At 45.2% G+C, this 26,923-nt stretch overlaps 2 protein-coding genes across 3 annotated transcripts in view; both read right to left on the bottom strand.

The window, feature by feature from the left end:
* Positions 1-20,418, bottom strand: part of LOC132502201 (lipoyltransferase 1, mitochondrial-like) — a 37,685-nt gene extending 17,267 nt beyond the window's left edge. The window contains exons 1-2 of one of the 2 annotated variants that reach the window (XM_060118046.1): positions 20,350-20,418; positions 14,395-14,479 (exon numbers count right to left, since the gene is read on the bottom strand). In XM_060118046.1, the coding sequence (XP_059974029.1) occupies positions 14,395-14,414 (20 nt within the window). In that variant the 5' untranslated portion in view covers positions 14,415-14,479; positions 20,350-20,418. Of the gene's footprint in view, positions 1-14,394; positions 15,193-20,349 lie in introns of those variants that run through there. The other variant, XM_060118045.1, reaches the window with a different exon arrangement.
* The window catches only part of LOC132502212 (zinc finger protein 234-like), a 258,802-nt gene that overhangs the window by 185,484 nt on the left and 46,395 nt on the right, over positions 1-26,923 (bottom strand).

The raw sequence follows: 26,923 nt of genomic DNA on the forward strand, positions 1-26,923 counted from the left end.
CATTCATGGAGGTGAAAAACCAGTCTGTAAATATTTGAGCCAAGACCCTATTAAAGAAAAAAGTGGTTTTGCTAAGGTCACTAGTGCCATTCATGTTGCTAGATCCAGTGGACCTTTCAAGTCCTCATCTACACTTTCAGCTGACTGCCTCCACCTTAAAGACTTTTGTGGGCAATCTTGACATTATCCTGTCTTGGTTTTCCACCAACTCTGCCAACTCTTCAGTCCCCTTAGCCAGCTCCCCCTGCGCTGCCCAGCTCCTAAGTGTTGTAGTTGCTTTGTCTCACACTATACATTCACCATAAGCAACCTCTTTCATTCCCATAGCTTTAGATACCATTTCTGTATACAACTTCAAAATTTGTATTTTTTCATTCCATACATAGAACTGTCTGCCTTAGAAACAGGTATGCCCAAAACCCATGCTCCCAAGCTCTTTCCCCCAGGGAACCTCCATGCATCTAGCTTGTTTTTTTTTTTTTTTACTAGAAATCCTTTCTTTGTGACCGCCTGGAGGGGTGGGATGGGGAGGGTGGGAGGGACGGAGATGCATGAGATAAGGACTGTGGGAACAGATGTATATGTATAACTGATTTACTTTGTTATAAAGCAGAAACTAATAAAAAAAAATAAAATAAACTTTATCCAAAGAACACATTATTTACATTTAATATGCTCATTTATCTAGGAGACCCAAAAGAACCCACAGATAGACTAGCAGGAACTAGTAAGACGGTTCAACAAGGCACACACATACAAGATCAATAAATTTTGAAAATCAATCAGGCCCCTCTACACTGGTGATAACAAATTAGAAACTGTAAAAGAAAATAAGAAAAAAAGAAGATCTAAAAATTGTCACAAGAGCCATATAAATTATTTAGAGCTAAGCATACGTAGAAGGAAATATAACTAACAGACTGAGTACGAACAGTTAAACTCCGCCCAACCCAAGGTTAGGAAAAGACTGTTTCTTTATGAGAACAGACCCTCTTCTTAAGGAGCAGATCAGTAAGTGAGAGTGAATCAAAGAAACACAGCATTTGAAAAGTCAGCTAGTCCAAGCCTCTTGATCGCACATACAGAAGCTGAAGCCCAGATAGGTTGAGTTACTTGGTAAAGGGCCCAATGTCCTGACTCAAGGACTAGCATTTTTCACTCATTCATAAGATACAATCAAATGCAGTACCTTGGCAAGAGATGGGGAAAAAGTGAAGAAATCAATTATATAGTTCCTCATCTTTAAGTACAGAAATAGCCGTGACAAAATTACACGTATTGAGGGAAAATTGAAGTGCAGAGTTTAAAATGTCAATAATCCACAGGGAAACTGGAGACCATTTAAAATATTCATATTAAATCTCTCTAGAAAAGACATTCAAAGATGTCCAATCAAAATGTGAATGTTATAATAGACATGGTATGATACAATTTATAATAGATATGGTATGAACCTTCCCCTTTCACGGGAAAGGTTCAGCTGGGAAAAAGGAATTGTTCTTGAAAATGGGGCCTGAGCTATTGCAGACACTGTGCTCAACCCAGGTCCACCGAATGCTCTGATGTCAGCACTGAGGTCACAGAATTCCGCTGTGCGCCTGGCAACCTTGCAAACATAACAGCCCTGGTGAGCACTAGGCAGTACTGCTGGTTCACTAAGTGGCACAAGTTTTTCAGCCATTTAGGAGACTTGACTATTTTTGTTTGTATTGAATCATTTCAACGGATTGCCCAAGAGCCAACAAGGGCCAACCTGTAGGGAAGAGGAGGAGTTGGACATCTCTTGAGGCATCTTCTAAGGGAGACTTCTAGTTGGTACGATGGAACGGCGACAAAAGAGGAAACATCTGGAAAATGAAGAGTCCCAGGAAACTGCCGAGAACGGAGGAGGTATGTGGGGGGCAACTTGTCTGGGGCACATGGGTTTCTGCCCAACTGAACCTTCTCTAGGAAGCGGGGGACTGAGAACGTGTCACCTGTGAAGCAGGGAGCGAGAGACCTTGTCTCACTGATGCTGCCGTATCCATCCGGAGGGTCCCTGTGGTGTGAGACGGCACAGAACGGCCAGATGCCCCCTGGGAGATGGGAGGTCAGCTCCGCTGGTCTGAGGACTCTCTCCTGGGGCAGCCGGGCCTGGAGCTTTGTCGCACTCACAGCAGGCTGCATCCTGCTTGCACAGACCTAGAGGTGCAGCTTTTCTCAGTCCCCGATTTCTCTCTTATTCTCTTGGATCTTTCCCTGGGGTCATGAGGTGGGGGATGTGAAGGATGCAAGGATGCTGAGAGAGACCCATGAGTTGCTTGGCCTCTTTTACCAAAGTGGAAAGAGAAGCCCCATGAGTTGAAGGCCCTGTTGAAAAATATCTTGACAAGTGGAATGCACTTTGAAAGAAGATTGTTTGTCTAGGGATGGTGTCATATTGAAAGCAAGGAGGTTTTATTCCTTCAACAGGAAGAATTTCCCAAAGGAGATCAAGGGAAGGGAAGGGTTTTCCAGAGACTGAGACGGCGTGGGAGGGGGTGAGAAATGGCCTCAAGGTCCTGGGGGGTGCTCTGAGAGCCACGGGCCACGGGGTGCCTGCGTGCATTAAATGTAGGCGAGTAGCTTGCCCTGGGAGAGGGGTGGTCACCCCAGAGCTCCAGCTAGAGGCCTCTGCCCCAGATTAGAGCCCAGTAGCTCCTACCAGGCCCAGGGTCCTGGAGACTGTAGGATGGGCCCTGGGAATGGAGCTCTAGACAGCAGGCAGATTTCCAGGCAGTGGCTGGGACAGGCTGGGGAAGGCAATGACTGCCCCTGACCATTCAGAATATTTTGCTCTATGTTCCTGTGTGTGTGTGTGTGTGTGTGTGAGTGTGTGTGTGTGTGTGTGTGTGTGTGTGTGTGTGTGTGTGGTAGTGCAGAGAACTGCGGGATGAATGGGGGTAGAGTGCTTACCAGATATAAAGTCTGCATGGTAAAGTTCTTGTCACCCTGCCTGGACCTGGCTGACACTCGGTGTACGTAAGAGTGTATACAGAATTCTTCTCAGGGGTGTTTTATGAGACAGTAACTCATACACCCATGTACACTCTGATACAGCAAAAATATCACACACCCCACATATAACTTCCTTAGTAAACCACACACAGCATATGGAGATATATACACGGATCCCTCCTGTACTACGTTCTCATACAACCCACCTGTATCACAATCCTCGCCTCCAACACCAAACGCTGGAGATGAGATATGTATATAGACACACACACACACTATATACATATATTTATCTCCTCAAATCTCGCACAAACACAGCTAACTTCAGCCATCGCTAAATACCTCTATAAGAACCAGTCACGTGTCATACACACCACACTTGTAACACATTCTTTTTTTTTTTTTTTTTTGTGGTACGCGGGCCTCTCACTGTTGTGGCCTCTCCCGTTGCGGAGCACAGGCTCTGGACACGTAGGCTCAGCGGCCATGGCTCACGGTCCCAGCCGCTCTGCAGCATGCGGGATCTTCCCGGACCGGGGCACGAACCCTTGTCCCCTGCATCGGCAGGCGGACTCTCAACCACTGCGCCACCAGGGAAGCCCATGTAACACATTCTTGAGTAATGCCAGACCCGCTTTCTACAAACCACAGTAAACCACAGTCTCACTAACCCATGTCAGGGTTGCCAGATAAAATATGGGCTATCCAGTTCAATTTGAATTCCAGATAAAGAACAAGTAATTTTTCAGTATCAGTATGTCCCAAATATTGTATGGGCCATACTTACACTAAAACTAAGTAAGACCAAATACTGCATGGGAATACTTACACTAAAAAATTATTCTGGGTTTATCTGAAACTGAAATTTAACTGGGTGCCTTGTATTCTTGTTCGCTAAGTCTGGCAACCCTTATATACTTACCACCAGCTCAGGTATTATATATTTATTGTATTTTTGTTTAGTCTGTGTCTTCCCCTACTAGAATGTGCAGCATTACCAGAGACTAGAACAATGGAAGAGTGCCAGATACATAGGAGTAGCTGCTTACTGAATCTTGGTGAATGAACACGCACCATAAATACAAGCCACACCATGTAATGAGGAAAAGTTACATGTCCCAGAATTCCTGACTTGTGAACAGAAACCATGCACACAATGGCCACAGACACAGATAAGACACATCTGCACTGTGCTCCCCATGCCAACCCCACACTTACCACAGACTTAACTGATACACATCACTCACTCTTCCCACATACTCACAGTCACCACCGAGGCCTACAGTACCAACAAGACAGTGACAGAGTAAGTACTGATTGGAATTAAATACTGGAGGATCCACTGGGAACCACACTCTCAACTGTGTGTATTCACTGCACCTGACACGTGCCAGACACTCGGTAAATACTTCTGGACAGAGGACTGATGAACCCACCCTGAGCCTTTCATTCTCCCCTCAGGAATCTCGAAGTCACAAGAGGATCCCCCTCGGCTTGGATCCACTGTGGTGGCCCAAGGCTGCAGCCCAGGGTCAGGGGAGGTCTCCTCTGCCTCTACATTCTTCTCCTGTGCTTCTTCTCCATGCAAGCTCATCTACGCTGGTAAGGGCGCAGGGCTCCTCAGGTGAGGGGGTGCTTGGCTGTGAGGCAGGAGGCACACAGATCCCAGGGAGGCTGAGAGGAAACCCAGGGTCATCAGAGGTGATGAGGGCTCTGTGGAGGAGCCTGGGAAGGATGGCTGAGCTGTTACGAGGGTGTGGATCCTAGCTGAGTCTGGGGGTGTGTGTGAATCCTGGTACTACCATGGTGGGGAAGTCAAGGAGCAGGGGCCGGAAAGGTCTGGGCTTGAGGTGGAGGGAAGAGGGACCAGATGAAGCACCTTCAGAAGAAAATGTAGGCTTTGTCTTTGCCTTTCCTTCCAGAGAAGGACAGAGTTCTGCATCATACACCTCCAGCCTGAGAGCAGGACCATCCAGCTCAGGTCCACACAGCTCACACATACATCCGCCCTCCAGGCACAGCCCTTCTGAGAGCACACATAAGCCCCAAGCACCACAGCCCCATTCCACAAGGAATGCACCACCGATATTCCCAAAATCACACTCGTCGTCGTACACGCATCCAGCCGCATCCCTCTCATACCACAGCCCTCACCACCATACTCCACACCCCTGTATACAGACACCGCTCCACTATCCCCCCCACGCACATGAAAAGCCCACAGATGACACCAGATACACCGCTCCATCCTACGGCCAAAAGACACCAAGCTCACGACATAGCTACGTCATGCAAATGTCCCTCCCTCGTCTACCACACCTGCTCCCTCAGCTTCCGGCATGGCCCATGCATGTTATTATGGTTTTAATTTCCTTTTTCAGGAATACGGAGATCACATCGAGACACTACCCAGCCTACCGCACCCCTAGCCCAGGTTCAGGAAAAAGGGGAGACCGCTCCCCCATCACACTGTGTCTCCTCCTCACCCTCTTCACCCTGTAAGAACGATCTGCACCCAGACAAAGAGGAAAGGGGCATGAAAATATACTACATGCAGGTACAAGTGAATAAGGGTGTAGCTGTCTCCTGGAAGACAAAGAAACCCTTGGAGTTGCCTGAAAAGCAGCTGAGGATAGAAGAAGTGACCCTTCCTGAGGATGTGTGTGCATTAGCCACTGACACCTCTTCTGATGTGTCCACCGAAAGCCTCCTGTCTGACAGTGAGCCCACTGGGGAGGAGAAAGAGTATGAGGAAAGGGCAGAGCCAGGCAGCCCATCAGGGTCACCTGCAGTCCAGGAGAGACCCAGGGCCAAGACACCGGACTGGATGGTGACCATGGAGACCGGCTTCAGGTGCATGGCCTGCTGCCGGGTCTTCCCCACCTTGGAGATCCTCCAGCAGCACGTGAAGTTCGGCGTCCTGGAGGGCTTCAGCTGCCGTGTCTTTCATCTCACCATGGCCCAGCTGAGGGGCAATGTGGAATCCGGGAGCACACCTGAGGAGGAGGGCAGTGTGGAACCCGAGACCACCTCTGAGGATGAGGAGGATGAGGAGGATGAGGAGGACGAGGAGGACGAGGAGGACGAGGAGGACGAGGAGGACGAGAAGGATGAGGAGGACGAGGAAGAGAAGGTAGAAGGCCCCAGCCCGAAGAGACCCCGCAGGCAGGCTCTTTTCTCTCTTTTGAGTTCCACACAGCAACTGAGATTCATGGGACAGAAGATCCTGGAGACGGTGTGGCCTTGGAAGAGGTAAGGCTTGAGGCTGGCAGTCTTCTGAGCCTATGTCACGAGGGCCCACAGGAGTCTAAGGGAAGGGGCCGCACACATGTGCTGGTTGACCTAATGGCTCTGCAGTTGCATCCGATGGGACACACCCAGCACTACCAAAGGCGTTGACCTCTGTTGACGTCAACAAGAAGGTGGAGCCTTTTCCTAGGCGTTTTCTCAGGGTCTGCACGATGGACCTCAACTCTTAGAGGACGTACTGCCAGCAGCTCCTTCTCGGCAGAGAGAGCCAGGAGTGGTCTCAAGAGAGGACAGGGGCCCTTGCAGGACCAGAACTTTGAGGTCTGAGAGCCTTGGGCCTGAGCCGAGATCTCACCCGGACCACTGGACCTAGCCTTCTGTGACAAAGGGGAATATGAAAGAGAGTCACGTGGAAATGAGGTCCCCCGAGATATGGAAATGTTCCAGAACCTCCGTTGCGTGGTAGTTGATCTGGAGCCAAGCTCCCTGTGGTGTGTGTGGCTCTGAGCTTTAAGGCAGTGCTGGAGGGTAACCCTGACCAGCAGAGCTTGGAGTGCTGCTTGTCTCTTCCTGTTCTACCTCATTTGCTTTATCCCTTCCAGGGAGAAGAAAGGACCCTCGGGAGAGTAGCAGACAGAATGCCATGGTCTGAAGGAGGATGAAGGGACCGGCCCTCAGTCTAACATCATATGACAACAGAAGCGTCCTATGCAATAAAGGGCATTTTCCAAACCTTTCCTGGAGCTTTTATTTAATTACATTTTTCTATCTATGCATCTACCTGTCATCTACATCTGTATCTTTCAAGGTTTGTGAACAAGCTTTCACATAAGCACTAGAGACGTCCGCCAGCATTTTCCAGAAGAGGCTGCAAATTGCTGGGGACTCCTCACAAATAGGGAATGGCCACAACCCCTGCCACACAGACTATGCGCGTGGCCCTCCTGACGTACTCCCACTCTCTCTCTGAATTTCCCAACATCTGAGATGAGGGGGCTGGCTGGAGGCAATGATCACGTGCAGGCTGAATCTTCTCCAGATTCTGATTCTCTTCCTGGGCATATCGTTCTCAAGCACAGTCTCCATGTCCCTGGCCACACCGATCTCTCTCCTTCAGTCCTTCCCTCCCTCCCTCTCCTGCCTCCCAGTGCAGAGAATACTTTTTTGCATTTGAGACGACATTTATTTTTTGTTCACAGAATTCTCACCTGTTCTACTGTGGCCTCCGTTGTGAACATTCCAAAGCTGAGAATTTTCTTTTTTTCTCCCTCATTTCTGCTGAGTCTTTACCTTCCTAATGCAGTGAACTCACAGTGCCTAGCTGACTGGATGGGGAAAAAGATCCAGGGAGCAAAGAGAAATAGTAAAAGAATATATCAGTTAATGTTTCATAGTGTTATCTAACTACATGTTTTTAAAATTTTGGAATAATATTAGGAATCTTCTCTTTGTAAAAAACTGAATTATTGGGCTTCCCTGGTGGAGCAGTGGTTAAGAATATGCCTGCGAATGCAGGGGACATGGGTTCGAGCCCTGGTCTGGGAAGATCCCACGTGCCACGGAGTAACTAAGCCCGCGCGCCACAACTACTGAGCCTGCGCTCTAGAGCCCGTGTGCCACATCTACCAAGCCCACGTGCCACAATGACGGAAGCCTGCGTGCCTAGAGTCCATGCTCCGCAACAAGAGAAGCCACTGCAATGAGAAGCCCGTGCACCACAGCCAAGAGTAGCCCCCGCTCACTGCAACTAGAGAACGCCCGTTAGCAGCAACAAAGACCCAATGCAGCCGAAAATAAATTAATTTTAAAAAATTGAATTAGTTTCAAGGGTACAATGTATAAAAGTACAATAAAAGCCCCCCTTCATAACCCCCCAACCCCACTCTCAAGATGGAATAGATATGCTGTGATACAATTTAGAGTCGTAGTACTACTACTCCTCCCACCACATCCGAGATCCTCTGAGCCTGGTGCAGCAGCTTCCTTTCTCAATGCTAGGACCCGCCACAAGACAGATGATAATCCCTTTGGACATTTCCAGGAGCAGCACCAAGGGAACAGTACCTGGGAAATGCCACTGACAGCTCAGAATATCCAGGGCATTTCTAGAGCCTCGGCACTGCTCTAGCTCTGGGTATGAAGGTTCAAAAAGCACGTCAGAGAATGTTCATACTTGTAAACAAGCTCCACCTTTGAAACACAATCTACATAGAACCACATATACAAGCCTGCACAATGGATGAAGCCAACGTCTCCTCCATGATTGACCTTCTGACCACCTTATTGTCTCCTCAGCCATAAAAGGTCAACTTCAGACTCACGATCTTGCCTTGTCACCAGAAACATCCAAGCTTGGATCAGTCTAAGACCAGATATTTGCTCTGTGAACTATTAGAGACTTGTCACATACACACAGGTAGAACAGGATTATTTCTATCTACCTGGGGACCTGGAGTCTTTCACATTGCTCCTGTTCAAACTCTCACAACAGCAAAAGTTTACCTACAAAGGGTTCAAGCTATGACACTCTCAATTTCCACAAACGTCCTCAGCTCTTGTGAGTCACATGCAGCCAATTCCAGGAATTGGAAACATGGTTGTGAGGATGAAACTGACTTTGGGGCTCCCCTTGGATATGGTCTTCCAGACTTACCCAAAGGCCATTAAGAGGAAGGTTTACCCCACCTCAGGGAAACCCGAGGCAGTACTTGCAGTCAAGGGCTGGCCATGGCTTCTGAGCTACATCCAAAGAGCAGTTCATACTGTACCTGGGTCTGCTGGAGCCATTTCTGACTGTCCGAGAGCCAGCACGTACCGCTCCTCAACTGCCTCCATTGTGGCTCATCAGTAGGGCTGTCAGATTTAGTAACTAAAAGTACAGGATACCCAGTTAAACTTGAACTCCACATGAATAATAAGTCATCACTTTTAGTATAAGTAGATCCTATGAACTATTTGGGGCATACTTATCTTCAAAAATGTACTCGTTGTTTTTCTGACATTCATATTTAACTGAAGAGCCTATATTTTATCTGTCAACCCTACTCAGCAGAAATGATGGAGGCTTATAGAGATCCAAGAGATGCCTCAGAGCATCCTCAGCTTTTATTTCCATGTCCTGGACAGTGAGCCCGAGCTTCCCACTCCCATTAATTGGCTATAATGGAGTATAGTCTCCATTTTAGAGGTTTTGCTACTTGTCATTGTTATTATCTTCCTCTCACAGCAGTAAGAGGCCCGCATATTGCAAAACAAACAAACAAACAAAAAGGAATAAGCTTGAATCATTCCTCCAAATCTCAGTGGTTTAAAACAACAAAGGTTCATTTCCCACTCGTTGTACATGCCCATCATGGGCTGCCTAGGAGTTCTGCTCTTCGTTTTCCTTATTCCTGCCCCCAGCTTGACAAAGCCACCTCTCTCAGTCATCTTTGTAGAGAGAAAGAATTCTGGAGCCTCACACTGGCAGTGTGAGTTCTCGCCCAAAAGTAACACACATCACTTCTACCCAAAATTGTTGACCACAATCTTATTTTTAGGGAAACCACTGCCCAAAACTGCCTGCCCTGACCAGGCCCGATAGTAACCACTTTCACGAGTTATCGTAAAACAGGAGGTCCTGGTAAGGAACGCGGAACTAACCAACTACCACCAACTGGAAGAATTAGGGAAAGGTCAAAAGGACAGAGGAGACTCCTGTCCATATGTCCTACCAACCTCCCAGAATCCTTCTCTCTGGAACCTATCTTAGCTGAGCAATGTGTGCACCACCAGAAAGGATCCTGAGTCAGAATGACTGGCCGGAGACCACCCAGAAACGAACCCCATCACCATAACACCTGAGCCTGCGAGCCACACGGCAGAGCAGGTCTCCTGGGTTCCCTCCCCTCCTGCTCTGCACCCGGACACCCCTTCCCAATGAAGTCTGTTGCTTTGTCAGCACGTGTGTCTCCTCAGAAAATTCTTTTCTGAGTGGTAGACAAGAGCCCACTCTTGGGCCCTGGAAGAGGTCCCTCTTCCTGCAACATTATCATGTGTCTCTCCATTCTCTAAACTCCTTAGGCAAAAGTAATTGTGAACACTACTACTGAATAGTACAGAAACCATACAGAAAAATTCGAATCCCTCCCTGTTAAATAGGAGACTTGACAAAACCACCAAGCTATGCATTCACAAAACTGGGTCTAGAACTCACATCTCTTAGGTCATGATTCAGAACCTTTTCCCACTATGCTATATGTTAGGATTTTTACACCGAGACAATGTAGTTGGGTTAATAATGCCTTTCATTTTTTGTTTTTGTTTTTTTTTCATAAATTGATTCAGGAGGGAGGCTTTGGAAGCCCCTAAAACACTTGCCTTAAACTGAAAAGCAACTGGAAAATAATCCCACTGCCTTTTGAAATGTTTGACCTAGTAAAGATTAGATGTCTGGGAGGCTTTTATGTTCTGAATAGAAGGAATAAAAAGGAAACAATCTTCCTAAGACTTTAGGAAACGGGCGGAAAAACTCTTGACTCCCACTTTGCTATTTTGATTAGCTCGTTGACACTTCAGTTCTTTGACTAATAGCAGTGGCAACAGCTGGAGGTTAGCCAAGATATAAGTATATATAATAGGGTGGCGGCCCCTGCAGAACCACATACCACTGTAAATGCTTTAGCTCAATCCTATTTGCTCATAGGTCTGTGCAAAGTAACAAATGGTTCTGAAACATTTATTCCAAATAGCTTTCTTATTATTACTTTAAAGATAACTTGGCTGCCAAATACTTGCTCCCTGGTGAAAAAGAATGCATATATGGGAGGAGGATTTATGTATCAAGATATGCTGCTTATTTCCCTCCTGCTGATACAATGCACATCTAATGAATTGGAGATAATCTTCCTCTCTTCCCCAAATTGTAGATAAATGAGTATGTCGTTTCTCCCTCCCTTCAATTCATCCTGGTCATAGTTATTTTCTTTAAGAATATTATTCCCCTGCTTAAATCTTAAATGGCTTCCCAATGCGAGAAGAATAAAACCGAAAATAGTCAACCGAACGTTCAAAGCCCCGTAGGGTTGAAGACCCTGCCGAGTTTTCCAGACTAAGCGTAACACTCACCTTCCCGCCTCCACTCAACTAGGCCAGACTTCCCTCCCTCCATCAGAGGACAGGCGCTTGCTCAACTCATTTCTTTCAAGAGTATAATTTTTCAAAGTACAAATTGTTTTTAAGTTCAATTAAAATCCCACTTTCTACAGGAAGCCCTTCCAGATATCCCAGTGAGAATGGACCACACATTTTCCCAGCATGTTAGTTGTACCTCTGTGATAACTCTTTTCACATCCTTCAATCGGGCAGACTCTTAATGAATGTGTCTGATTTCCCCCACAACATAGAGTAGGAGCCCTTGGAAAGTAAGAGGCCATGATTCCTTATCTCTGGATTTTCCACATCTCCTTGCACTGAGTATGATCCCTAGCAGGACCCTGTGGGCTCCTGGGCACAAAGCCTGTATCGGTGTCCCCCATTTCTTGATTACAGGAAATAGGCTTCATTCAGCCTCCATGACCTTCCCTGAGTTCCAAGGAGCAGGTTCAAACAGTTGCTAATTAGAGAAGGGAGGGGATGCGAGACAAGGGAGGAATAGTCAAAAGAAACACTAGTGCAGCCTTGGGGCAGGGTCTTGGTTCCCCCTTAAGGGATACACATAACAATATCTTTGAGCTGTTTTGCAGGTACTGAAACCCCCACTAGGTGGGAGAAGTTAATGGTGTGCTACCCACAAACACGCAGACCCCAGAACCAGTTGGAACCGTAAGGTTGATGATGCTGACACCCACTTACCTCACCACCAACCAATCAGAGAAATGTCCATGAGCTGATCATGCTCTCCTCTTTGAACGATTACTATAAAACTCCTCACTACCCTCTCCAGGTCAGGGACACAGAGTTTTGAGGGCAATCGCCTGCTCTAGCCCCCTTTGCCTGGCAAAGCAATAAAGCTATTCTCTTCTACTTCACCCACAACTCTGTCTTGAGATTTAATTCAGTGTCAGGGTACGGAGGCCGGATTCGGCTTCAAGTATGAGCTCCCCTACTTGCTCCTCTATCCCGCAAAAAAAAACACAAAAGCTTAAATAAATTACCAAAGTACTGGATCTTCTTCCTCCCTAGGCAAAACAATGTCCTGACCAGTGGCCTCTCTTCCTTTTCCCCATACCAGCACAGGAATGCCATCTCTGCATTTATGCTTGCCTGTCAACATGTTCACGTAACTGAACAAAAGTGACAGCCCTCGGGCTTCCCTGGTGGCGCACTGGTTGGGAGTCCGCCTGCCCATGCAGGGGACACGGGTTCGTGCCCCGGTCCGGGAGCATCCCGCATGCCGCGGAGCCACTGGGCCCGTGAGCCATGGCCGCTGGGCCTGCACGTCCGGAGCCTGTGCTCCGCAACGGGAGAGGCCACAACAGTGAGAGGCCCGCGTACCGCAAAAAACAAAAAAAGTGACAGCCCTGTTCATCCCATGTCCTGTGTAATCCACCCAACTCCCTTCGTCTCCATCTAAAACTATTTTTTACACTGCCTAAAATTTAACCATAGAGAATCAGGACTTTGAATGTTTACCCTTCAAAGATTTTTATTAAAATACAAGTAACCTCATGAGAAGTGGTGCCTTAACTTAAACCATCATCAGCCACTGTTTTAGCAAGGACTAGGGGAAAACAGGCTGAGAATTGGGCCATTTTTTAATGGCATTGGAAATGTAGAGACAGGAAGAAGAAGAAATGGTATCTGATCAGGAGGTAGATGTTGGGGAGGTGGTGAAAAAGTACCAAAAATAAATATTCAACTTCCTCATAAATTTGCAACAGACAAAATCTTCCTGAGCTGGTGCCCCTGTGTGAAGCAATGTATTAAGGACATAAGACATAGAGATCCACTGCAAATTAATCATGTTAATAAACTGAGCTGAGACTCAGAGAGTTCAAATAACTAGGGTTGAGAAGAATATTCAAAGTTTATTTTTCAAGGAGCCCAGAGATTGAGGTAAAACCCAAAGCTGTAAAGAACACCTTTGCATCAAGGACTTAGCTTCTATGTATGAATTGTAAGTAAGGGAAGCAGCCTTAGAAAGCAGAATCAGATGATTACTGGTGCCTAGGAAAACCTCTGGCCTAAAGAAGTCATCTGAAGTTAGCCCCATCTTCCTCAAAACCCATTTGGTAGGGTTTTGACAATCTCCTCCATGAACATAATACACTTGACATGAATTCATGGAAGTAAATGAGGTTAACAGGATCTGACCAACACCTTAGTGTCTCTTCCAAAGGATGGGCAGTGTATCCATAATGAGGAAAGGGATGTGAAATGCTCACAAATCCCATGATGAAAAAGCCTATTTCCTGTAATCAAAATGATCAAACCCCCACTCCTTCTGCTGGAATATTTACTGTTGACACAAGAGTTCAGCTGTAGACTATGAGCAAAAACCTTCTGTCAATCACTTTCAGTCCTTAATTGGATAAAAAGAGCTAGAGATCTTTCAAAACAGTTGAAGATTGCTACCTGACAGGGGGCTGGGAGTAGTGCAACTGGCATATGGGTAATTTTTAAGGCTACTTTTAAGTGTGAAGCCCTTTGACTGGTTCTCTGTCTCATGGGTGTCCCAAAATTTCCATCTCACTGAAATTTGGAAAAGAATTCAGGTTCTGTCTTTCCCCAGAGAGGGGAGGCAGCCACAAGCTTTACAAACCTAGCGTTTGTACATACAGCGAAGCTAGATTCGCTTACTATTGGAGCCTGACAATACTTGATACCTGATAAAAATCACTGTCAAATAACATTTATAAGAACCCAATTGCATGAGATGGGGTACGATGTTGAGGATCACAAGCAGTTACAGCAAAGGCCTCCAGGTGCCCAGAGTTTAGGGCAAGCAAATGAGTATATAGGAAAGGCAAAATTTAAAAATGGCAGACCAAATTTGAATGGACCAAGTAACTGCTTTGCCATTGTACATTCTTCCTATTCCCCATCACCCATCCATCTATCCATCCCCGCAAAACATACCCCAACCCTAGTGACAAAGGTGGAGGCAAAGCCTGGAAGGACAGTCCACAGCTACTGAGGTGCTCAGGGTTGGGAAGGACTTTGATGCTTGTGAAATCCAATCCACGGTACCTTTGAATTTCCTCTGCCATGGCTCCACCAAGTAATTACTTGGCACATGTCCTAGGACCTCCAGGGACTGGGAATCCACCACTTTCTAAAACAACAACAAAACTCAACATATTTAGGCAGATAAAACATATTTAGGCAGATAGAACAAAAAATTCTTCCTTGTAAGGACAAATCCACTTCCCCAGAGCCTGTGGCTTCTGGTTGCATCTTTTAGGGCCACAGAGAAAAAAAAATCAACATTCCTCTTCCACAAGACAATCCTTCTAATATTTGAAGACTGTTATCTCAGCCCTTCAAGTCTTTTCTTCAGCTGCACAGCCCTATTTCCCTAAACGTCCAGATTTCATTTCCACATTGTGATCCAAACTTTCTCCTGAATGTGGGTCCTAGTTGCTTTATATTTATCTTAGTCTACAGTCCCCAGAACTTAACACAGTATTCCAACTAAGGTCTGACCAAGGCAAAGCAGAGTGGGGTTCTTACCTCCCCCACCAGAGATACTTCTCTTAAGACTGGCTTTTTGGTAGCCACATCAAACTGCTAACTCCTACTGAGCTGATACAGCCACTTTAAAGTAGCCAAGTCATACTTCAAAACCATTATTTCTCACCAAGTAATGGAGCTATCTGGGTTATCCAGACCTCTTCTATCCCTCACCCAAAGACCATCCATAAGCCTCACCCCACCAACATAAAAGCACAAGAAATGGGTAAAGTTTTCTGTTTTGTACTTTCCTTGGAAAAAGCTGAAAATTATTTGATTCGCCCAAGACTCCTCAAAATACCCCAGGTCAGGGGCTTCCCCGGTGGCGCAGTGCTTGAGAGTCTGCCTGCCGATGCAGGGGACACGGGTTCATGCCCCGGTCCGGGAAGATCCCACATGCCGCGGAGCGGCTGGGCCCGTGAGCCATGGCCGCTGAGCTTGCACGTCCGGAGCCTGTGCTCCGCAACGGGAGAGGCCACAACAGTGAGAGGCCTGTGTACTGCCAAAACAAAAAAAAAAGAAAAAAGAAAAGAAAAAAAAATACCCCAGGTCAAAAATTGTCATCTCAAAACGTTATGCAGCTCGGTGAGCTAATTTCGTGAATCTTTAAATCCCATGAAGGATACCTAATGCGTTAGACCATTAAGTGGATCCTGCCTAATTAACAGTCAATCCTAGGGGAAAGAGTGCAGGTCTGTCATTAGAGTCACCTGAGTCCGAATCTCAGCCATATGCATAAAGTGCTGTTGGCCCAGGACAACTTCTTCTGAGTCTTGCTTTCCTCCCCTAGAAATGGGGCTAAGACATCCATCTTGCCATGGCCTTGTATAAAGTACTTGACACAATGCCTGGCCTGTGGCGGATGGGCAGTAAATGCTATGTTTCCCCTCGCAGCACAGATTATTACAGCTTACACCCCATTTCCCTAGCTCTTAGACAAAGGGCCCGGGACTTGCTTGTCTTCACATCCCCCAGACCCTCAACACCAGCGTTAAGTAGACACACATTCCTCTTGAATATAAATGTGAGCATTTGGCTTTAAATTCAGTTGTGTATCATCTAGAAATAATGACATTTCTGCTCTGGCCTCTCAGTTTCAAAGGGGTATTTTTTAATTCCCAGGGAATAGCTAAGATTACCTATTATTAAAAAGAAAAAAGATAGACTCTACTCAAGTCTTGGGCAATCGTGTTCAAATGGTGCTCTAAGTCTCGGAGAACAGGTTGACATTGACATGTCTAATATTCTTAATGTTGACCCAATTTTAATCAGGTAACCGCGTTTCAAGACACAGCCAGAAACAGGAGGGGCAAGACGAGGCTCTGACGGGGAAAGCCAACCTCTGATATATCCAATTTCTGACCTATGGCTCAGTCAGCTCAAGGAAAGTTTTGTGGGTCCCCAGTGTCTTCCCAGGGCGACAGACACTCCCACACGGCCTCAACCAGGCTGAGGTAATTGTTACTGTTATGGCTTTAACGATGTGAGTGGGAGAACATGAGAATTCTGAAAGAGATTTATTTACTGCAAAGCATCCCAAATCTCTCATTAATCTGCTTTTCATTTGGCAAACTCTTCCTTCGTTAAAAGTGCCACACTCTGCTCTGCGGTTTATGACAAAGCAAAAACGTCTCTGGGAGGCAAAGCAGCAAAATGGAAAGAATGGGGGCTCTGGAACAAATCAGACGTGAGTTTGATTTCCAAGTGTGCTATTTACTTGTTCTGTGACTGTGGGCAGTTTTCCTTAGCCTGTTAGAACCCCATCTTCCTCATCTGTCAAGAGAAGATGATTGTCCTGTCCTGGTTTATGAATATTGAGATCAGCCCTAGGCCCTAGGGCACTATGTTTGTTTCTCCTTTAAGGTTCAGTGGTCACCTGCAAAAGGAAGATCATTATATTACCAACTTCATACACTTCGTGATGAGGATTTAAATGGGTGAATGTATGTAAACTAACTAGAACAGAGTCTGGCACAGAGGAAGTTCTATACAAGTGTGTGTTATCATCATTAAGGATTAAATGACACACATAAAGGACGCTTTGAATGGTGACTTGCACCTGTTACATATGAGGTGCTCAATACATGTACGGGAAAACATCTCCCCTCCCAACTAGAGACTTTTCCTCGGGGTCTGAAGAAACTCCTTGGGTGGGAGGAGCTTTTCAAAATTATATACTCAGGGCTTCCCTGGTGGCGCAGTGGTTGAGAGTCCGCCTGCCGATGCAGGGGACGCGGGTTCATGCCCTGGTCCGGGAAGATCCCACATGCCGCAGAGGAGCTGGGCCCGTGGGCCGTGGCCGCTGAGCCTGCACGTGTGGAGACTGTGCTCCGCAACGGGAGAGGCCACAACAGTGAGAGGCCCGTGTACCGCAAAAAAAAAAAAAAATATATATATATATATATATACATATATATATGTATATATATATATACTTTCTTGCTCTACCATTTGAAAATAAGTTCCAGACACCATGACAGTTCATCCCTAAATATCACACATCTGCTAAGAATGAGTGTTCTCCTATATAATCAGAGTATCACTTTCATATATCCACATTCAAATTTCCCCAGTTGACCAAAATTTTTTTTTTTAATTGTTTTACTTTTTCAATCTAGGGTCAAATCAAGGTTCACACATTGCCTTTGATTATGTCTTTTAGTATCTTATCTTTTTTTTTTTTTTTTTTGCTGTACACGGGCCTCTCACTGTTGTGGCCTATCCCGTTGCGGAGCACAGGCTCCAGACGCGCAGGCTCAGCGGCCATGGCTCACGGGCCTAGCCGCTCCGCGGCATGTGGGATCTTCCCAGACCGGGGCACGAACCCGTGTCCCCTGCATGGGCAGGCGGACTCCCAACCACTGCGCCACCAGGGAAGCCCTGTCTTTTAGTATCTTACATCTTTTCCTGAAGAGCATTCTTTTTGTTTCTGTTTCTATTTTCACAACATTGAAAAATTCAGGACAGTTGTCCTATATTATGCCCCACATTCTATATTTAATTGTTCTTCACCACGAGAATCAGGTTAAATATTTTGGCATAAGTACTACATAGCACACAGGGGACACTGTATGCCTCCCATTGGGTCAGGTATCTATTCTAAAGGTTAATTTTCCTTGGCAATGGAAACACATAATCCATGGGATAATACCTCTTGCCACCTCCAACAACATTTTACTCAAAAGTTTTAGTATTCTTTGATGATCTTTGCTTGAATTGCATTCAGGTGCAAAATGGTGATTTTTAAAAAAATTCTCTCCTTTTTCTACATGTACTATAATCTTCTGTAAAGAAGAGCTTTCCTACTTATTTCTTCTCTCTCCCTCTCTTTCCCCTCTTCTTTCTATCACTCTAGATTTATGTTCAATGTGATATAATCTCGTACCATCATTATTCTTTTCAATGCTCAAATTGTCCCATTTTGACAAGTGGAAGCCCCTTCATCCTGGCTTCTGTTATTCTTTTGACATGATCCCATTAGTCTTGGAGCACTTCCCTGCTTGACAGTATGACAAGATATCCCAGACTTACCTTGTATTGTCCTTGCCCCAAACCTGGACTTAGTTCTCCAAGAAACCCTGGTTCCTTTCAGTACACGCCAATATCTGTGCGTTGTAACCACTCTGATGAAACAGAATGGATCTCCCACCCCAAATTTGGTTGGAATGTCAAGACTGATGACACACAGGAAGAGGGTATGAAAGGTTTATTACTTACTTAATGAGGCTTTCTGGGGAGAGCAGGGTAGTCTTCATAAGCTGGACTGAAAATGGTTTGTGAGAGCTGGAAGAAGACCTGCGGGGGCTTTTATGGTGGTTAGAGGGTGAGGCTGGTATGAGGGCCTCTGTGCACAGGCAGGGGCTTGTGTGGCTTGAACTTCCCATCAACACCAAAGGTGGAAGCACTCAGACTTTCTTTTTTTTTCTGTTTTTTTTTTTTTTTTTTTGCGGTACGCGGGCCTCTCACTGTTGTGGCCTCTCCCATCGCGGAGCACAGGCTCCGGACGCGCAGGCTCAGCGGCCATGGCTCACGGGCCCAGCCGCTCCGTGGCATGTGGCATCTTCCCGGACCGGGGCATGAACTCGCGTCCCCTGCATAGGCAGGCGGACTCTCAACCACTGGCGCCACCAGGGAAGCCCTCACTCAGACTTTCTTATCAGATTTCCCGGAAGTGGGGCACAAGGGGAGGAGGGAAGGATGAGGTTTAAGATGTCAGCAAACATCAAATAAATGGGGTCAGATAAAATTTAAAGTAAATAAAATCTAAAATATTTTTAAAATTTGTTTAATTTAAAAAACGTTAAAAATAGAAAAATTTTTAAATTTTTAGAAGTTTTTTTAATTTTAAAAAATAAAAATAAATTAATTAAAATGCTTTAAAAATGCGGTCAGACTATTACACTGGGCTACACTTACATTCTTTTACATAAGTCTATGAGATAGAGATCTGTTACATAGGTACCATGTGTGCCCAAATCACCTTCACAGGGTACATGTCAAGTACCTGGAATAAGAACACAAGGCACTTCCAGCTCTTTAAGTGGGAAACAACCTCTATTAATACACAGTAGCAGCAGCAAAATCATTATTCCTTTGCAAGTTACCTGACATTTTCCAATTGTTTCTAAATCAGTTATGGACTGGGCTATCAATTTTCTGTTTAGAAAATCAACTTTAGAAAGGATATGTGATTTCATGATGTCAGAGGGCTCCCCAGAGGGTCAAAAGCATTTAAACTTCTCTCTCAGTCAAGACATCAAGATAATTCTAAGAGCCTCTGTATTTCATATAAATGTCAGATTAGAGCAGCTCATCACTAAATTCAATTAATAGAAATAACCATTACATTTAAACACTCAAAAAATAAACCTACAGATCTTTGTCAAAACATATAATGATAATAACAATAATATTAGAAGCTAACATGAATTGAATGTCTTTATGTTCCAAACACATTACAGTCATCCTCGTAACAGTTCTTTGGATTTACTATTAATATTATCTCAAGTTTGCAATGAGGAAATTGAAGCCCAAAGAGGTGAAGTAATGTGACCAACATCCCACAGCAGGTAAGTGAAGAAGTGAGAATTCAAACACAAAGCAGAAAAATAACATTGAAAATTCAACATTTCGGGACTTCCCTGGTGGTCCAGCGGTTGAGATTCTTTGCTCCCAGTGCGGGGGCCCCAGGTTCAATCCCTGGTCAGGGAACTAGATCCCGCATGCCGCAATTAAAAGATCCCACACGCTGCAACAAAGACCCTGCAGGTCACAACTAAGACCTGGCACAGCCAAATAAATAGACAGACAGATAGACATTTTTTTAAAAAAGAAAATTCAACATTTCATAACTGTATTTTAGCTCTGAAAGTAGAACACAGATTGATTTCCACTCAAGACAGAAAGTGCCAGACTGGCTCAGATTTTAACCTAGTCAGCATAAACTTTTATTCTCTGCTCTTCTATTTTTACCTTAGAATATTAGGGTCCAGCATCCAAGGCAGCCAGTAGCCAAATGACCAGGGATGGGGCAGATGAACTGTTTGGACTTTTCCAATCCAAAGGATCACATCAGCAATCAGTTTGGGATTCAGTGAAGTATGCCCTGTTGCGGTCTTGAGGTGATTTTTTTCGGCTGAAATCCAGATTTCTCTGTGTTGTAACCACTCTGAAGAAACAGAATAAACCCCCCACCCAAAATCTGGTTGGAAAGTCAAGACTGATGACACACAACAAGAAGGTATGAAAGGTTTATTACTTACATGAAATGAGAGAGGTGTTGAGTTCAAAAGTACCTACAGACTAATGGGTTAAAAAAATGGTTCAACCACTGCTTGACCTTCAGCTTTGGAGAGCTCAATATCACATGTGTAGTGTAATAGTCTACATGACATAGCTATCAGAGCACTTGTACACACATCTCATTGAATCACCTCAATAACTGAGTGTGAATGACAGAAAATTTACCTATGCAAACGTGAAGCAAATATCTCATGGAATCAATATGTGTATTCCAGTAGGCAGAAGGTGCTAAACACCTTTATAACCCCTTGGCGCACGGCTTTGCTCAAATGGCTGTGGCAACCAGCTGTGCCGCAGATATAACCTTTGACAAAATGACACACCTCTGCTGCAGTGCCCGTCACTTGCTTTCTGGCCCAAGCTTCTCTGTCCACTGAGATTCTGGGCTGTGATGGGTCATGTGCAAAACTGTAAGTACAAGGAAATTAACACCCCTGGAGCAACGCTTGATTAACATAGGATAGGAACTGGGAAATAAACACTCACCTTTCCCCATCCCTGGTGGACGATTCTGAGGCATATTCTGTATAACTCCAGTGCGGCCCTGCTAGCATTGAGCCCCAGCTGCACCCGGCCACCCTCTTAAAACTGCATCCTTGGATTGGCTTCCTTTCTTCCCTGTTCCACTCTTCCCAATCTGCTGTGCTTATCCTGCTTTATCAGATTTGGCTACAGTCGTTAATTAATAAATCGTTCATATACACTTCAAGAAACATCACATTCCCTAGGGACCATTCATCGAGCCCTTGTCATAGAATCTGCTTTAGGGGGGAACCCAAACAAAATCAGAGAGTTTAAGCAACTTAAAAAAGAGTCAGTTAACGTTGCAGTTAGAAAATAGCTCTGCTGTCTCCTTATGGGATGTGATTAAAAGCACAGGCACTAAAGCCACATTCAACTGGGTCTCAAACTAACTGGTGTACCTTAAGAATGTGACTTGATTCTTCTGATGCTCAACCACTTAACTGGAATATTAATATAAATGGTAATAACAATGGCCAGTCATTATTGAGTGCTTCCATGTGTACACTCTTTGCATATATTAACCTTCTAATCCTCACCGTGACCTTATGAGATATATATATATAGATATAGATATATATATATAGATAGATAGATAGATATTTTTTTTAACTCAAGACCCATTTATTCTCTAATTCTGCCCACATGGAGACACTCTCCTGGAAAAGGCATTGAATCCTTCCATTCACTTTAACACCTTGTGCTGAAAACATGTGTTCCGAGGTTTCACCTATGAGATCCACATTCTTAAAGCACTGATTCTTAAACCTCATCTAGATTTCTCCCCTTGGATGGGGGGAGACGACGCAAACACAGCGAAGAACCGCTCAGGACTGTGGGCTCTGCTCACCCAGAAGACCTTGCAGCTCCCCTGACCAACCGGCTGGATCCAGGACTAGGGCCCTGAGACGAGGGGTGCCTGCTGGGCTGCTGCCAGCGCCCCCGCCCCCAGCTCCTGTCCTCTTCACTAGGCTGGCTGTCCCCTCTAGTTTCCCTGGAGTTCGGGGACTCCAGACGGTCTCCGCTCACACTTCTGTGTCACGCCTGCTGCCTCAGCACTGCTGATCCACACCAAGGGGGAAAAGCACACAGAACTGCTTTTCAACCCACCAACATTCCACACACAAGTTATTTGATAAGCCTGCGGGTTCTTTTACAGCAGGAGGAGACTCCCAAGGCCATGACTTCCCCCGGCTCCCCACTGCCCTTGCCGGCAGACTGGACGTGCGTGGCCACCGTGCTGAGCCGGGCACACACCCCCGGCTCCACTCCGGAGCACCCTCCTGGAGAATCCAGGACGGTTCCCTGGCCTCATCTGTCCTGAAGCCAGCCCTAGAGTGACAAGAGCCACACCTGCAGGTCTATTCCACTGACCAGCCGCACAGGACCGAGCTGGGCCCACGGACCTTGGTCTAGATTGTGTTGGCTGGTCATTCTTGCCTAGGTTCACAGGCCAACAGCCAGTGTCCTTCCTTCCCTGCTCATCACTGCACCAGCGGCTCACTCCTACCTGCTGCCGTCACACGCTTGGCAACCTTGTGTTCGGGGCCAGCCAAGAACTGAGACCCCAGCAGGCCCCTAGTTCCCAGCAGGCAAACTCCCTGTTAAACTACCGCTGCCTGGCCGTATTCTCGAGGCTTCAGAGCCGGGAAAGTGCGGAGGGCAGAGCAAGGCGCGGCGCCCCCAGCCCCTGACCCGCCATGCTCCACGGAGGCGCCGGATCCTCGCCGCACCACTACCAGCAACACAAGCGACCTCGGCGCCCGCCTGTCCCGCGGACCCAGGACGGAAGCGCGGGGCGTGGGGCTTGGCGCGCGGCGGGCGCGCGGCGGACGCTGGGGCGGGCGGGGACCCCGGGTTCCGGCCCCCGAGGCCACGCGGACCCGCCAGGCCCACCTGCGTCCCAGCCGCCCGGAAAGCGAGATATAGTAATAATAATATTCATAATAATAATAGTATTACTAATATAATAATATTAAGAGATTAGGTTAATAATAATATATAGTTATATAGTATATCATAATAATATGATAATGTTGGTATTCTATTATTAATAATAATTATTATTATATATTATTATTATTGCCACTATTCTGCAGATGAAGAAACTGGGGTACAAAAAGCTTACTATGCCCAAGATCACAGAGCCAATAAGTGACACCTCAGGTATTCCAACTCCAGACGATCAAACTCTAGGGCTCACACATTTAATCATTATTAAACACATTTAAACACTATTAGCCTCCTCACAGGGTTGTAATAATAAAATTTAAAATAAAGCATCTAGTACAGTGCCAGTTGCATCAACAAGTGCTTAGAAACATTAACGCAAAAAGGAAAGAAGAATACTTTTTAAAAAGTTTAAATCCTGATGAAAAAATTGACAAATACTTCTTCTCTGTTCATTTATCTTTGTTTCTCTCATTTCCTTTTTCCTTGGACTCTCTTCCATTAAAATGTCAGTGCCCTTCCACCACTGTGACTCACTGATGTTTTATCTTTCCCTTGTTCCTGGTCCCCAATCACCTGCTCCAACTTCACCCATTTCTTCCTTTCAAAGCTCATTTTTCTCAATTTCAAGGCTGCTGACACATCAGCTTGTGAAACATTAGAGAGTTTATTTTCATACCATTCCCTTCAGAATATCACTAGAATAAACGTGTTTGTGGTACTTGAGACAAACACCCCCAAATACACGGACAGTTGCAATCAGTATTTGTCAGACCCTTCAGTATGTAAACAGAGGCTTCTCCAGTGAGGATAATTTGCATATGCATGAGATTCACTCAGGGAGCTTTAATTAAGGTCCCTGACAACTTCTCCGATTGCATTTTTCACAACTGCCAAGAAACAGTGAACTGCAGTGCGGACTTCTTTACCCTGGTGGAAGAATATTGTTTATAGAATTCTGAATGATTCAATGATCACTAGTGAAACATCAGCAGATGACACATAGATGATTCCACAACTGATGCGCTTTGTCTCCTTAGGCAACCTTGAATTATCCTATGTTTTAGGAAAGCAACATCTGTAACAGCTTGACTCTTCTTTGGAACTAAGCCGAGTATGAATTAATTTAGTTTAGTTTAATTATATTAGGTGTTTCCCAATGAAGAAACATTCCCAGGCACTGTAAGTAAACTTGCAATTTAGGATCTCCCATTGATATAGCCAATATTTTATGATAAGTGTAAATGAGTATAACCTTTAAAAATCGTGAAACACTGCATCATAACTTATATAATATTGTACATCAACTATACCGAAATTTCTTTTAAAAAAGACCTTCCATTGAACAACCTTTTCAAGGTGGTTGGCACATTGACATTTCCAAGGTTTGCACTGGTTCCTCTATTCCTGTGGAAAACAGCCATTTGCTGTGACTTCTGCACAATGGTTAGTTAATAAAAAAAATTAATCTACACATCAAAAGACCTTAATGGATCCACATCTCACACTGAAATATTCCCCCAGCTGAAGAGCTGACTACATATTGCTTACTCTTTCAGTCATCACTTGTTTCAAATGAGTAATTAAAGGAAAAGCAAAATTCTCAGGACCCACATATTCAATGGTATCTGTGTTTGTCTAATGTCCAGGATGTGCATTTCCTTGCATTTTAGGGGATAATATTTCCATGCCAAATATCAATATACTTCAGTGGTAATCATATAAATGTCTATAATTTCAATTTTCTCTCTGTGTTCCCCGTCTAGTTAACTCAAATATAGAACCCCATATTAAACATTCTGAAACAGTGTGTCCTCCAGCTTTATCAGCTGAGGAAGTTGTACTGAACTTTAAAATCTAATGACATATGATGCTTTTAAAGGGGAGTTCTTAGCACCGCTTTCACAGAGCACTCTTGGTACAGGAATCACAATTATTAGCAGTGCCTTTTTTGTTTCTTGTTCTAAGAGACTTCTCATTTGGGGCTCATGGTTACACCTCTAAATAGATTTCACGCTCCATGCTCAGAGAAAAGAAAAGCACACACAGCTCTCCTAGTTTCCAAATGATAATCTCTTCACTCATCATCCCAAAAGTCCAATCTCTATCCCAGAACCTATTAAATTAACTACAAACTCTTTGCTGGACTCGAGTTCTCATCAAAAAAGCCTGTCTGTGAGGACATTGTACTCATTTAACCTCACTATTCTACAGGATGTTCCTACATTCCACAATGTACCTGAAAGGGTTAAAAAAAAGTCCTTTCCTGTGATCCTCTGAATTAATCATAATGACTGCTCTCGATGACAAAGAAGGTCCCACACGAGGGGAGATCTGAGTGTAAGAACTACTGCTTGGTAAAAGCTCTGGCTTAGGGATATGCCATCACTTAGCCATAGGAAGTTCAACTTATTAGAGTTCAAAAACAAGAAAGGGATTACTTGCAGAATCCAACTGAAGACGGTAACAATCCAAGAGGCAATCGATTCCAAGCGAGGCACTGACGCCAAAGCTGAGCGGGGCTCTAAGACAACAGCCAACATTGGAGGTCAGAAATCGGGTCACAGAGTAAGGGTATCAGGAGGGGGCCGCAGGCAATCAGCTCAGAGGACACCTGCTCCCCAGGAGTGACACACCCCCACTGGTCCTTAAAGACCTACCACAGCAATGGTGCCTGGCAGGAAATACTCACGAGAGATGAAAGCTTTTCCTTTTGAAGCTTTGATGGCTCTCCATAGCCTAGTACTACCCAGAATCAGCCTGTGCTGCTGGAAGGCATGCAGCTAACAAGTCAGAATGGCACTTTCATCCATTTGTTTCTCAATTCTAGAATGCTATCATTTTAAAAGAATATTCGAAAGAGACCTTACAGTGACCTCGGAGAAAGGGGACATACTGGGTGCAAATATGTTGCTGTCACACACGCTCATTTAGGGCTGACTCCACCTCTCCCGATATCACCTCCCCCACAACCATCACTATCAGTCAGTTCACCAGGAACCAATAAGCAATATCACCCAAAGCTACCAAAAATTTAATTTTAAGTTCGAAATGGTCTCAGAGGGTGTCAAAATTGTTAATGCCACGGGGCCTAAGCCAATGCTTCTCAAACTTTAATGTGCACACAAATCTCCTGAAGGATCTTGTTAAAATTCTAGAGTTCTGGGGTGTTAACTGAGTGCTTGCATTTGTAACAAGCACTCAGGTGATGTCAAAAGCTGCTGATCTATGGATCACACCGTTGAGTCCCTTGGTGACTCAGAACCCCCATAATTGTCCAATACTCTTGATGCTCCTTCAGATTAGAATTCAGCCTAGAATCAAATCAAATTCTCCAAACCAAGGGGTCTCAAACTGAACTCCATGGGTCTCCAGCTCTGGCACCAGACTGTCTAGGTTTTCATCTCAGCTCCTCTGCTTACTTCCTCCATTTCCTCATCTTATAGAATGAGTATAACATAGAACCTGTCTCATCAGGTCATTGCTGGAATTAATTGAGATGACTCAGGTAACATGCATCACATAGTTCTTAGCATGGTAATCAGACAACAAAGGTTAGTTGTCCTTAGAGGACCCCAAGAAGAACTTCCGGGCACTCTACGAAGCCTTCAAACTTATTTCTAAAATACTCTATGTGCTGAAATTCATTTACCCGAGAGAGAGTCTATGTCTTTCATAGATTCTCAATGGGATTCACAACCCCCAAAAGTTTGAGAACTGAATTTAACAGCACATTCAAAGTACTATACGGGCTTCCCTGGTGGCGCGGTGG

This window comes from Mesoplodon densirostris, chromosome 14, assembly GCF_025265405.1.
Source record: "Mesoplodon densirostris isolate mMesDen1 chromosome 14, mMesDen1 primary haplotype, whole genome shotgun sequence".
NCBI classification, from domain to species: Eukaryota; Metazoa; Chordata; class Mammalia; order Artiodactyla; family Ziphiidae; genus Mesoplodon; species Mesoplodon densirostris.